Source organism: Erpetoichthys calabaricus, chromosome 3 (genome assembly GCF_900747795.2).
Source record: "Erpetoichthys calabaricus chromosome 3, fErpCal1.3, whole genome shotgun sequence".
NCBI lineage: Eukaryota > Metazoa > Chordata > Cladistia > Polypteriformes > Polypteridae > Erpetoichthys > Erpetoichthys calabaricus.
In genome coordinates this window covers 160450350-160464143 of record NC_041396.2, presented here as the reverse complement: position 1 = coordinate 160464143, position 13794 = coordinate 160450350, and the positions used below count along the sequence as shown (strand labels likewise).

The window sequence follows — 13794 nt, the reverse complement described above, 5'->3', positions numbered from 1 at the left end:
TGCCCTGTTTGTGTGAACTGAAATCACGAAAATGCCCACTGAATTCATTGCTCAGTAATTCAAGTTGGAAAACAAATCCTCCAAAAATCAAATTTTACTTTACTAAGTTTACTTCAAAGTTTATATTGTAAAATAAGCCGATATGCAAAAAGCCACCTGACCTACAATAATTTTACAAACTCAAAATCACAAAAATATGTTAATAAACAACTCACCAACTTCACGCGTCCACTTCAGATCTTTAGCTGTAGTCTGCACTAACTGTTCGTTACAATACTAGCACAAAATTACATGAAACTAGAGCAAAAAAAACGTGAAAATATGCGGGCTATTACTACTCGTGATGGTCATTTCTGCCCAGTGGCCAGTCTCAGCAGCCCAGTCAGTAGTGTAGCCTTAGCAGGGGCGGCTCTAGGCTTGTGGCGGCCCTGGGCAGAGAAAGAATCGGTGGCCCCTTCGCCTGGCAATGTCAATACGGTATCTTATGCACGGCAGATGGCCACATCCGTTGTGGTCACTGCATAGCCGCCTCATGCTCATGACATATTTCTATATACGCGTGTCCGTAACTTGAAAACCAAGTGGCGGCCCATGATATTCTCATTACGGCAAAACATTATAATACTACATATAGCTTACTGCTCCGACTCTAGCGACATTTGTAAATACAGCGTACTAATTAACAAGAAACATAATGTTTTTCGGCCACATTGCCGTCAGCTGTGTCGTTATTTTCTCTTTCTGTTTTTTTTATTCAATATATATTGGCGTGGCGGCCCCTGGGATTTGGCAGCACTGTGCAGGTGCACAGTTTGCACATGCCTAAGGCCACCCCTGCTGCAGCCTAGCACTTCAGTTGTGACGCTGCGGCTCATTACCTTTGGTCAAGGCTCGTGGCTATACTAGCAGATGACGTTTCCGGTACCGTAATGCCATGGGAAAATGCGCTTTTGTCAGAAGGCAGAAGTAAGAAAAGTCAATAAGTAACACCGAAGATGCAGAATGATTCAATCACAAATGATAGTAATCATTTTGTACAAGCTCAGTGCTAACTAGGATCTGTCATGCGGGCTGCACAGATTTCTGCTGCGGGCCGCGTGTTTGACATGCCTGCAGAGATGGTAAACAGAGACTCTGACATCACATTCCAACTTTTAGCACACTGTGCCCCCCGACTTTTTGCTGGTACTGCAACTCACGCATGCGTTGCGTTAATTTCTGAGGACCTGCTCAGAGGACGCATCAAATGAACGCTGGAAATGCGTGGCAGACATGTTGCGGGCGCATACGCGTTCTGAGCGTGAAGTATAAATGAGCCCTTAGTGTGTACGTACATGCCAAACATACTCCAAGAACAGCTTGAGCTTGTGCCAACCACATGAATCAATGATTTTTTTTCCCCTTAGATGTCATCTTATTCCCTCTCCAGGATCATGATTGTTTTGCTATTGCATTCAACAGTGCATATTTTTATTAATTAAGTCCTGGCACATTCCCAAGATCTAGAGGCAAGCCTCAGGAATGAAAAAGACTTTAGATCAATGAAAAAGGCAACTTGTCCATCCAAAGAATTTACAGAGCTAATATACTTTCATCATTTTGCTGCCTGTTGTTAATTTGTTTTATGTAATATAATGTGGTACAAAAGTATAATCAAAACAAAATATAAAATTTAAGTGTACCTTGTAGTTAATACTTTTGAATATTTATTTATCTTGAAACTTTTTTTTTTATAATGTTGTTCCATTAGGTTTTTGAAATTGAAAAACAGATACAGCCGCTTAAAGACAGGATACAGACTGAAGAAGGCAATACAGTCAAATATGACATGAAAGTAACAGAATGGAAGGTAGGTTCATATAGTTTTTAATTCTGTAACTGATAAGAAGTATGACCAAGTTGGTGTTTGAGTATAGTACATGAGGGTAAAACTCTGGGCAGAGTGAAGTCTAAGACTGTTACAGTGTGGGCTTTATCTGTGTTAGTAATTATAGTTATTCACATCGTGTTATGTTTCTCAGCATTTTCAAATATAATTAAGAAATGCAAAATACATTTTCAGCGTCATTTACTGTGTTTGATTCATAGTGTATTCTTAATAAAAAAGTCACCATCTTGTATTATATATTATTCAAAAGCAGTTTCTTGTTTACATTTTAAAAGCAGCAATACAATATTAAAAAAAAAAAACAACACTCTCGGATGTATCACTGTAACAACTAAACATCCAGGAAGGAAATTACTGAAATTTCCAAATTCAAGACAAATAATAGTCAAGTAATGTAGCAAATACAATTTTTGATAAGGGGTCTGACACACAAACCCCTTAGATACCTAAAGATATTATACTAATGGCTGTAATGGGTGTTTATGCAATATTCAGTTAAGTTGAACAAAGTAGTATTTACTGTTATTTAGTAATGATGTAACTTGGTATGCAGAAATTGTGTGTTAAAGTTGCTGTGGGCTTTTATTGGCAGGACAAAGTTGCTGAAGAAGAGAAAACGTATAAAGAGATTTGTAACCAATTGGAAAATATCACAGCAAAGGTGCATGTTTTGCAGCCTCAGGGAACCAAATTAAAGGAGGATGAAAATACAAAAAGGAAAGCATATAAAGCTGCTGAGGTTTGTATTGCAAGATAATTGTAAATACATAGTATTTTCATTCATTATAATATGTGCTTAGTAATTTCACAATTAAATAGTACAAAGTAACACAATTCATACTGTAATTAGTTAACACACTTTAAGGTAAAATTATGAAAAGGAATTTTGTCTGTAGAACAACATACTTTTCTGTAATAGAGGTAAAATGTTAGTAATTGGTCACACCCTGAATTTGAAGGTTGCTTGGGTATTAGGGCTGAGACAATGGTTGATGACATTGTCCATCATTGATTGGCAGACCACATAGTTGATGTAAATTAAAATCATTATTGGATTTGAAACATTTGCAGAAATTTCCTCAAAGCACCAAACTCCAGCCATTTTATCTCACACACCTCACAAGAAAGCTATCAACCACTCATAAGGCATTTTCGGACTTAGTCCATTGGCTTTGTTCTGAATCAGGGGATGATTCATTATTTTGTTTCAGTTTCCAGTTTGTTTTGTTATGTTTCATGTTGCAAACATTCAAGTACACTAAACTTATAAATAAACATGTCATGGTCATGTTGTGAACTTCTTTTATTGAGCAGAAACATTTTTTAAAATATTTTTATTGATTTTAATTGGGAAACAGACAGCATTCCATACAATCAAGACAAATTTAACAAATTAAAGTAAAATTCAACCACCACCCAAGAGAAAGAGAGAGGAGCCAGCAACCTCATAAACAGGGAAAAAAATATCATGAGGGTCAACAGCAGTTGTCTGTGCACCTCTGCATTTTTCCTAATTTTTTGGTTTATTTACCAAACACGGCTCCATGAGCGAAATAGTCTTTATTGAACAAATGGAAAGCTACTTGAAAAATTTGGGTTATTACGCTTGGTATGAAAAGAACATGTTTGAAATGTGCAATGCACAAAAGAAAGCCAGCTCTGCTGAGTGCATGTTCTTCAGTTTTATGACAGTAGACCTAAGACGTAAGTTCCATTTAAATATACAATATTCCGTATTTACTTTACAGTAGGAACAATATGACCGTAAACTCAATTTAGTTTATCTGAAATCAAAGGTATGCTGTCCTAACTCGTATGTGTTTTTAATAATGTTTATTTTGATTAACATTTACTGCATATGTCAAAGTTAATGCGTGCACTGAGAGGACACTCCACCTCTCCTGTGTGCATCACTTTCATAGTATAAGATAAGGGGGTTTGCTCATTAATCTTGCAAGGCACTGCTGTTCGTTTCTTGTCTCCTCTGTATTTGTTTTGATCGACCTGATTACAAGAAAACCTACAACTACTTTCTAATCATTTGTGCACATGAAGCAGTGAACCTGAAACAGGTGCTTGGCTTGCTCTGATTGAATGGCAATTATGCATGTAGTTTTACACTGTTCAGCAGCTCCTCTGAGCCAAATATAAGTACATTATAGGGTGTTGAGACACACAGGTCAGTAGGTCTTCTTTTTGTCCTACCCCTGACACCAGTGTAGTACTGGTGTCAAGTGACAGAATGAAGTCTGTTGCTCTGCTGTGACAGAAACATTATTGTCCAAGTCCTGCGAAATTGCATTTGAGTCATAGCATTTCTTTAATCAGAACATTTGTAAAACATCTTAGAGTAGAAACAGGTAAACAAAAAATTTGGCATGCATAAAGCAATCCAAAATATGTTTGAAAAGCTACATGCCACTCATATTATCTTTTTCCCAGGCCAATTGCTGTTCCAAATAGGTACAGTAGCTTTTTCCACCCAATGTGCTACACTTTCAAGGAGTTATGCACACACGATGCTCATTTCTACCAGTCTAATTTCTGGTTGCGTGACACTTTTGCATTTTGGGCAGATTATGCTTGTATATGTGACTGATGGACATAATGTAATCTTATATGTAACTCATTTACAATAATTTTTTTTTTTGTTAAATATTTAAAAAATAGAAAAAGTTGTAATTATTCATTATTACATTAGATTTAAGTATAACTGTACAAATAGTAGTAGTAATTATTGATAATTATAAGGAGGTTTTTAAATTAATCTGAAGCTACCAATTTTTCAGACCAATTTATTCAGATCCAAACATAATCTGAAGTTACTGGACAGAGACCGAGAACAACTAGAGAAACATACACAAGAACTGAGGCACAGGTACGTTGATAGTTGTACTGGATGTTACTATACACAGAAGCTGTTCTTCATTAAAATGATCCATTATTAATCCCAGTATGCACTGAAGATTTTCCTTAATGCATTGTTTCAATTTATATTAATTAGATAGATAAAAGTAAAGCTAAATGAAATAAGACATGAGAGAAAAAAGTTAAAAGTATTTTCAGGTATATCATTACCACATGGTACTTGTTCTTATACATTGTTAAAAAAAAGATTATTGAAGTCCAGGTTTGTCCTCAAAGGACATATACAGGTAGGCATCGACTTATGACCACGTTCGGTTCAGACAGACCGGTCATAAGTCAAACTGGACCTAAGACTGACCAGTATATGTATTCAAACCTGTCCATATGTATAGTACTGTATAATAAGGCCCTTTAGTCATATTGTGTGTTTTATATAATTTTTATCATCATTCTTAGCACATTGTGTAGATTTTCTTTCATTTTTTTTTATTTATTTTTTTTATTATTATTTTGTTTCAATATTACTGTTGCTTGCATGGGTTCCAAATCTTGAACAGCTTCACAAATCATTTCTTTGTCTGTGTTATGTTAAATTATCCGTGTGAACCTCTGCCAGTGTTCATTGTGTTAACTATGTGAATTTCCCCTTTTGTGAATTTCCCCTTGGGAGTAATAAAGTGTCTTGTCTGTCTGTCTGTCTATGAGAGCAGATTTTGAGCACTCATATGTTATTCTGTTTTAATAGTTCAGCCAGTTAATAATAAATGTTAACAGGTAAAACAGTTCATTGTGGTTTCATTACCCCTTCATGGCAGTTCACACTAAGCGCCACATTGTCAGTCACAATGCAGAAGCTTTGGAGGTTAACCGGATTCAAAGCCAGAGCACAGCAGTACAGCATGTGCCTTGAACACCGGTTACAGTGGAACAACTTAAAGTCACATGAGATCGCATTTGCTTTCTTTCCTTTCTCATACTGCTTGATTACCTTCATTTTTGTGTCGAGATCAATTGCCTTTTTCCCTGTAATTGTAAGACAAATGTAACTAAACATAGTCAAAACTGCTCCAGGTAATAAACTGAGATTGAGATAAATCAGTCACGGCATACAGAGCTGGCGTGGCAAAAACTGTTGCATGCCCATGAGATGCAGTAGCGGTCATAAGACATGTAGATCGTACGTTGACAACTACCTGTATAAAGATTCAATTAACCTTCAAATTGTAAAATGCAAAAAAAAAAAAAAAGTTCTTCAAGTTAGGAACCTATCTACATGTTCTTGCAATCCAGTTAGCTTAATTGAAATAGTATACACACAATAATATCTCTTGATTAAAGCCTGGCCAGTGACTCCTCATTGCTTCAATAGTTACATAGTTAGTTAGGCATTTTCACAAATGAGACTAAATTTTTGGTGAGGTTCATACCCAATAAAAAGTAGGTTATCAATATAAAAATGTTGTATTCAGTGCACCATTTTTGTCTGTCACTTTTTTCTAAATATTATCTAGGCTATAATAGGGAACGATAAAGAGCCTGAAGTAGGGTTGGTGATGAAAGTTACTACTTTTTGATTTTTAAGTTCTTATACTTGTATACTTTTTACCTTGCATCTCAGTGGTGAGTTAGATAAAGGTATGAGTAATATGATATACTGTACATTTTTATTACATAGGACCAGGGCTTCTCTTTACTCTTCCTAGTTTTTGAGGTTTTGTTCTTCTCCATTTCATATTTTTAGTTGGTTAGGTTCTGTTGTCATTGCAAGAACCAAATCCTTTAAGTTAAAGTTAATTGTAAATTCTCCTTAGTCTGCTTAGCTTGACATAGATAATGGAAGACTCAGTTTAACCCCCTATAAGATATAGTAAATGGAATGTTCATAGTCTTAACAATGTGTGACAGTATAATAGTCCAAGTTAGACAGCTAGAAAGAAACATGAACGGTCAGACAGAAATACATCAAGGGCATATAGTTTTCTGACTGTTGCATAGAACATAGAAACCTTAAGGACTGTAACCTAGTTTCCCTTTTTATTAACAACTTTTTTTCTCTTTTTTGTGTGAACTGTTTGCTTTGAATTTCACTAAACTCTTTAAAAATGAAGACACTTGGACTGTGGAGTATTTTTGTACGACAAGTCATATTAGTGCTGGAATGTTTTTCTGGTAGCTGCATTTGAACTGAACAATTTGGAAACCTTTGTCAAACACAGCTACAGTCATCCTTGAATGAGAAAGCCATGTATCCATTGAGAAAGAGAACCATTATTGTTTTGAATTGCATATCTCTGCATACACATTGGGTATATTGTGCATATTATTTCTCTGTTTATGTTTCAGTATTATGTTTTCACATTTATGTTTTATCTCTTTTTAATGCTATGTTTATAATTAGTCCTGTACAATGCTCAGCTCATATAAAGAATGTGCTCTTAATAACAATAAGCTGAATTGAATTCAAAATAATTAGAAAATGCACAGAAACACACAATTTATACTATATATCTCTTTTTACCTGTTGGGTACATATGGTCTAAGAAAATTAATATATAGAAGAAATCACTATAGAAATCCACTTTGATCAGCCGATTTTCCATGCGCCTGAATTGCAAATCTTGCCTGAGTTGTAATGAACTTCCATGAGCAAAAGTAAAAAAAATGCATAGAACTTTTCTCAGTTTTTGAGAACCAAGCAATGTTACAACATCTGTATTTTACTTGTTTAACATTTAATGCTATGACTTGATGCAACTTTACTAAACAATCTGTTGTAAAAATAGCACATTAATGGCTTTCTGTTGTCTTGTACCCTGTACAGGAAAGTATTTTGAGCCCACCTTCTGTATGTACTGATGAATATATTTTTTAAACATTAAAAAAATCAAATTTCAGTAAATGGTTTAAGTCAGGGGTAGGCAACGTCGGTCCTGGAGTGCCACAGTATGTGCAGGTTTTTGTTCCAACCCAGTTCCTTAACGAGAACTCAACTATTGCTGATGAAGCTCATATTGCTTAAGTGACATTTTAATGCTTCATTTTAGTGGTCTCGCTTGTTAAGGTTCTCCAACCTTAATTGCTTATTTCAATCTTAAACTGCTGCATTCAGTGTTTTAATTGCTCCTTATTAGCAATAAGATGTAAAAGACAAAGCAGCCAGCAGCTCTCCAGCTAGCTTTTTTCCAATTACATCTGTGTGTGTTCATCATGCACGGTTTGATTTAATAAAACACTTAATAGAAAAATGTGACAGACTGAAAATGATCTGTTTTAGGCTTCAAATCATTTGGATGATATCCTTGGAAAGGAAAAAAATCTACGATATAAAAGCCTTACATTGTACAGACTAACAAGCCATAAAATTAAATAAGGTCTGAGATTGGCAATGATTGGTTTCTAATTAAGCAATTGGGTTGAATGAAAACCTGTAGCCACTGCGGCTCACCAGGACCGACATTGCCTACCCCTGTTTTACATCTTATTGCTAATAAGGAGCAATTAAAACACTGAATGCAGCAGTTTAAGATTGAAATAAGCAATTAAGGTTGGAGAACCTTAACAAGCGAGACCACTAAAATGAAGCATTAAAATGTCACTTAAGCAATATGTGCTTCATCAGCAATAATTGAGTTCTCGTTAAGGAACTGGGTTGGAACAAAAACCTGCACATACTGTGGCACTCCAGGACCGACGTTGCCTACCCCTGGTTTAGGTGACAGCCTTGCTACAAACCTATAAACAGAAGGTCCGAGTCACTCCAGCACTTCAGTCTCAAGTACTTTAAAAAGCAGGCATACTCAGTTTATATAATTTGTCAGATTTTAGGTGTATTCACATATAATGCACGAAGCACATATTGCGAAAACCCATGTCTGTCTGCCCGTCTGTTTGTCCTGAACCAATTTTGTTGAGATGTGGTACACTTCAAGCACAGCTTAACAGTAGTTGAAAAAAGCAAGTCTCAGTTTCTGTTGTGAAGAGGAGGCTTTGTCCAGTCTGCAATAGTCCGCATCCGGTATTTCAGGGACCTATTTTGTCCTTCAGGTTATGGGCTGCTTATAGCCACTCATCCTGTCAAAACGGTAAACAGAGTCTCCGTTTCACAGTAGAAACTGAGACTTTCTTTTTATGACCTCTGTTAAGCCATGCTTGAAGCTGTTGTGATTTGAGGCAATTGTCACGCAGCTGGTGACCCTCGGAAACTTGTCTTCTGATTGGGTTGTGACTTTGGGTCTGCCAGATCTCTTCCTATCAGAGTTTCTTCCAGTTTCAAATTGCCTTTGGGTTGTGTAGGACACTGTACTCACTGACGCTTTAATTTTTTTGGGTAGTTTCTCTAAATGAAAGGCCTACACTTTTAAGAGTAATAAAAATCTGTGTCATTTCATTTATTAATTCCAGTATCACTAGAAAACTGTCCAAATAGAATTTTACAGGGTGTAGTAACACAGTCTGTTCCAACTCTGCTTTAAGACAGACAGAAGACTTTTAAGTAATCAACAGAAGTTTAACACCTGTGCAAATTGTTTGCTTCACCTTGAAAGGCTTAATTTACTTTAATTGCTGCAGAATATGTGTAGGTGGTAACCTATTAGGTGTTTCCTGAATAAGGCCCATTTGCTTTTTTCTGTTATTTTCTTTTCATTTTTTGCTAACCTAAACTTTAAATTTAAAACTCTGACAGTTTACTGCTTACTTTTTCACCATTTCAGGGCATTCATTGCATTTCAACTGATTAAAATTGTAGAAAAAGTTTTAAAAACTGAAGTGTTCTAAAACATTTGACTAGTAGTATAGTTGAGCAGTTTTCAAGTCAATGTTATTTGTTCACAGTAATGGTATATATTAATTTGCCCCTTAAAATTGTGTTCTGTCATTACTAGGTTAAACAAGATGTGACAACTCATCTGCATTAGTATTTATTGAATCAAGATGGTTTAAGCAGTGAAACGAAAGGGTTAGAGTGATAAAGTCCATCCCAAAATCTATAGAGAAACATACTGTATATGCCCATCCATTTTGGGTACCATCACAATAGAGTGACAGTATTTTCTATAACATTATTTGATAAAGTGAATGCTTCAGCCTGTCATTATTTCTAGGATTCTATAAGGGCCTGTTTGGATTATTGTATCTGGTTCAATAGTATGTTATATTCAGATGGGGCCATTTTACCAGGATGACTAGAGATTACTGTTTTGTTCCTCTCCCTAAAGTTAAGTAACAGTTCCTTCTATGCTTCACTTAACACTAGAATCCCCGAACCCTATGAAAAAACTTGTGATCCTGGCCCACCTTAAATTCCTTAGCACCTCTCTATCAGTGTCTTTTGTTTTGTAAATGTGTCGATCAGCACAAGCAGCAAGCAGAATGCTGTCCCATCCCCCCTACCGACGGAGCTCAACTCGGGCAAAAAGCTCTCCCAGCTCAAGCCTTGTTTGCCTGGAGTTGTATAGGGTAAATAAAATATCGTTATTTGGAACACGTATTTCATGTGTGTTCTGTGTCTACAATGATCTATGCAAGTGTAGGATGACAGGAAATGCGAGAAATGCAAGAAATGTTGAACATATACCTAAAACACAAAATTTTTTTAATGTTTTAGTACTAATGACAAAATTTTGACATGAAATGTATAATGTGTGAAGACTGAAGTCCAAATATCAAATAAATAATTTCACAAAAGGTACACGTATAACAAAACAAGTGCACTTTTATTCAAGAATATAACGAAAGAAAAAGAAATCGGGTTAGGGAATGACACTGACACGACTGTTTTGGTGTTACAGTGGTAAGAACTGCTGACTCATAATCAAGAGGTCGCAGGTTCAATCCTGGCTGCTTCCCAGAATTAATGTTTTGAGTAGTGAGCTGTTGTTACTATTATGCATTTGATCCGAGTCTGTAACAGCTGATGTAAATGTATGTTGCTTGTAAAGGTTAGCTTTTTTTTTTTTTTTTTTAATTCAGTTTTATTCTCTGTCGCGTTCATGCTCCCCCCGATCAGATACTGCTGTTTTCAAATAAAGACGTGCTATAACAGAGGTGAACTCGGATGAGAATGAGTAAGGCATGCTGAGTTCTCCAAGGTATCATGCAAAGTTCTGTTTGTGATTATGTTTTGGTCTTTATATAAAAAAAAATGTATGTTATATAAAAGCCACATCGAATATTATTTACCTATTTACCTTGATTTATTTACTTATCTTCATACAGTGTAAAGCCACAAGTAGACTGCAGTGCTTCCTGTATTTGATCAATATGCGTATGTTGACAAAGTAGATGTGCAATGCCACGAAAAGTGCAGCAGCAGCAGCTTCCACCTGCAGCTATAGACTCTTCAGTATGTGTTAGACTCTCCACCCTAGTGTTTAAATCTGGCAGTGCCATGCTGACACTTCAGTATGCGTGCAATGGTACGAGAATGCAGTCAGACTTCTTTTTTTGGTACATACACCGTCAGATCTAAACACTAGCTTTGAGAGTATCTTTATTGTGGCAGACTCTTGCAGTCCAGAGGTTTATAGTGATTCACTAGGAAAGTGAATTATTCTTCTTTTTGGATTCACACAGTTTAGATTAGAGACTGTGATTTTTTTTTAATTGGCAAAGCAAATAAAAGGGCTAAAACTACCCTTTTTGGAAAAATGCAAGTTTCTCAAGACCTTACTCATAAATGAAGGAAGAATGCAATGTGAGATTGAACAGCAGATTTGAGAGATGGCAGCCCTTCTGTGGAAGCTGTACTGGTTTATGTTGGCGAGAGCTCAGTTTAAAGAGAAAGTTTTCAGTTTACTAGTTCATCTAGATCCCTGTAATCACGTACGATCATAAGCTGTGGGTAATGACCAAAAGAATGAGATTGTGAGTACAGGTGGCAGAAATAAGGTTTCTTTACAGGGCTGCTGGCTGACACCTTGCGATAGAGTGAAGAGCCTCAGAGTAGAGTTGCTGCTTCTGAGGATTGAGAGAGGTAATTTGGTAATGTCATAAGAATACCCTCTAGTCGGCTCTTCTGGGCTGGAGCTGCTCTGAGAACGTCCCACTGGGCAAAAACCCTGCAGCACACCCAGAACATTTTGAAGGGTTTATAGCTTGGGAATACCAGCAAGAGCTGGAATTAGTAGCAGAGGTCAGAGAATCCAGAGTTCAGCAGGGAAATTGAAGATGAGAGTTCCAAAATCTGCTAATTACACCTTTTGGTAAAATTTAGTGAACACATGATTGTGACTTTTCATGCAGTTTTGAGCTTCAAAACCTGCTAATTGCAACAGTGTAGCGCTATAGTTTTAGGGATTTAGTTTCAATATCTGCTTACGGACCCAGATTTTCCTATTTATCTCCAAAATTTATCTTTTGTACTTAGCTGATTTTGGAACTGAGCTCTTCAATTGGTTTCATATAATGTGATGACATAACTTCAGAAATTCATACCTGTATTTATATTATAGATGCATTTAAAATACAGTATATACCATTGTTTCTGTCCTTCTGATCATTCTTTAGACCAGACCTGGGCATTTTACGGCCTGCAGGCCACATCCGGCCCGCTGAATACCTTTGACCGGCCTGCGTGAGTTTGTAGTAAAAGTGTAGCGACATCTATTATTTTGTGATAGGTGCACGAAATACAATTACATGGCATTTATTTTGAAGGCCACTATTGTTTTTCTTAATTATCAGTGCGCTTATGCACATCAGTGAATGTGTTGAACAGCTTCCAAGAAATTAGCGCTTAGCCCTTAAATATGTCGGCTAACGTTAAAAAAAGAAAAATTGATGCAGAATGTAGAGTTTTTAACAAGGCATGGACTTCTAAATATTTATTTGCTGAAATCAATGGTAAAGCTGTGTGCTTAGTGTGTGGAGAACATATAGCTGTGTTTAAGGAATACAATTTGAATCACCATTACGAGAGTAAACACGGAGAAAAATACAAGAATTTCACTGATACAGAGCGGGCATGAGCATCGGAAGATTTGCAAGCTAAACTGCAAAAGCAACAAGGATTTTTTACAAAGCTCCACTCATCCAGGGATGCAGCAGTCAGGACCAGCTTTGTAATATCCCACAAAATTGCAAGATACAGTAAGCCATTCTCTGATGGGGAGTTTATCAAAGACTGTTTGGTTGAGTCTTCAGTGCTAATATGCCCTGAGAAAAAGTCGCGTTTGCAAATGTGTCTCTCTCGAGGCGCACCGTAACGAGGTGGGTTGAGAAGATCGCTGGGAATTTGGCACTTCAACTGCAAAAGAAAACGGACAATTTTGTCGTTTTTCTTGGCTCTGGACGAGAGCTGTGACGTCTGTGATACAGCTCAGTTACTTATCTTTGTACGTGGATTAACAAAAGACTTTGAGATGACGGAGAAGCTGGCAGCTATGTGGCCAATGAAAGGGACTACAACGGGAAGTGATTTGTTCACAGAGGTAAATGCATCCATGGACACGCTGGGACTAAAATGGGATAAACTGGTAGGTGTTACAACCGATGGCTATCCAAATCTAACGGAGAAAAATGTTGGACTTTTGAGGCAGATGCAAGATAAAGTAACTGAAATTAACCCAGAACAGAAATTGATATTTTTGCATTGTATCATTCATCAGGAGGTGTTGTGCAAGTCAGTGCTAAAAATTAGCCATGTTGTTGATGTTGTAACTAAAATAGTTAATTTCGTCAGGGCAAGAGCACTGAATCACAGACAGTTTGTTTCACTGTTGGAGGAGCATGAAAATGAACATAGTGACATAGGCTACCAGATAGCTGTGAGATGGCTCAGCCTTGGCAAGGTGCTTTAAAGAGGAGGGGACCTGAGAGCAGAGATTCAGGAGTTTTGTGAAAAGAAAGACAAGGACATTCCAGAGCTCTCAGATACACACTGGATTGCAGATCTGGCCTTTGCTGTTGATGTGACTGCACTAATGAATGAACTAAATACCAGGCTGCAAGGCAAGGGCCTCTTTGCACACAAAATGTTCAGCTTGGTGACAGCTTTCATGAGAAAGTTGAAGTTTCTTTCAAGTCAATTAGAGGGCAAC

At 36.8% G+C, this 13794-nt stretch overlaps 1 protein-coding gene across 3 annotated transcripts in view; it reads left to right on the top strand.

Annotated features, from left to right (window-relative positions):
- The window catches only part of si:dkey-119f1.1 (Structural maintenance of chromosomes protein 6-like), a 155552-nt gene that overhangs the window by 56147 nt on the left and 85611 nt on the right, over nucleotides 1-13794 (top strand). For all 3 annotated transcript variants that reach the window (XM_051925505.1, XM_051925506.1, XM_051925507.1), the window contains 3 exons: nucleotides 1751-1849; nucleotides 2481-2627; nucleotides 4678-4766. In XM_051925505.1, coding sequence (XP_051781465.1) covers nucleotides 1751-1849; nucleotides 2481-2627; nucleotides 4678-4766 — 335 coding nt within the window. The remainder of the gene's footprint in view (nucleotides 1-1750; nucleotides 1850-2480; nucleotides 2628-4677; nucleotides 4767-13794) is intronic.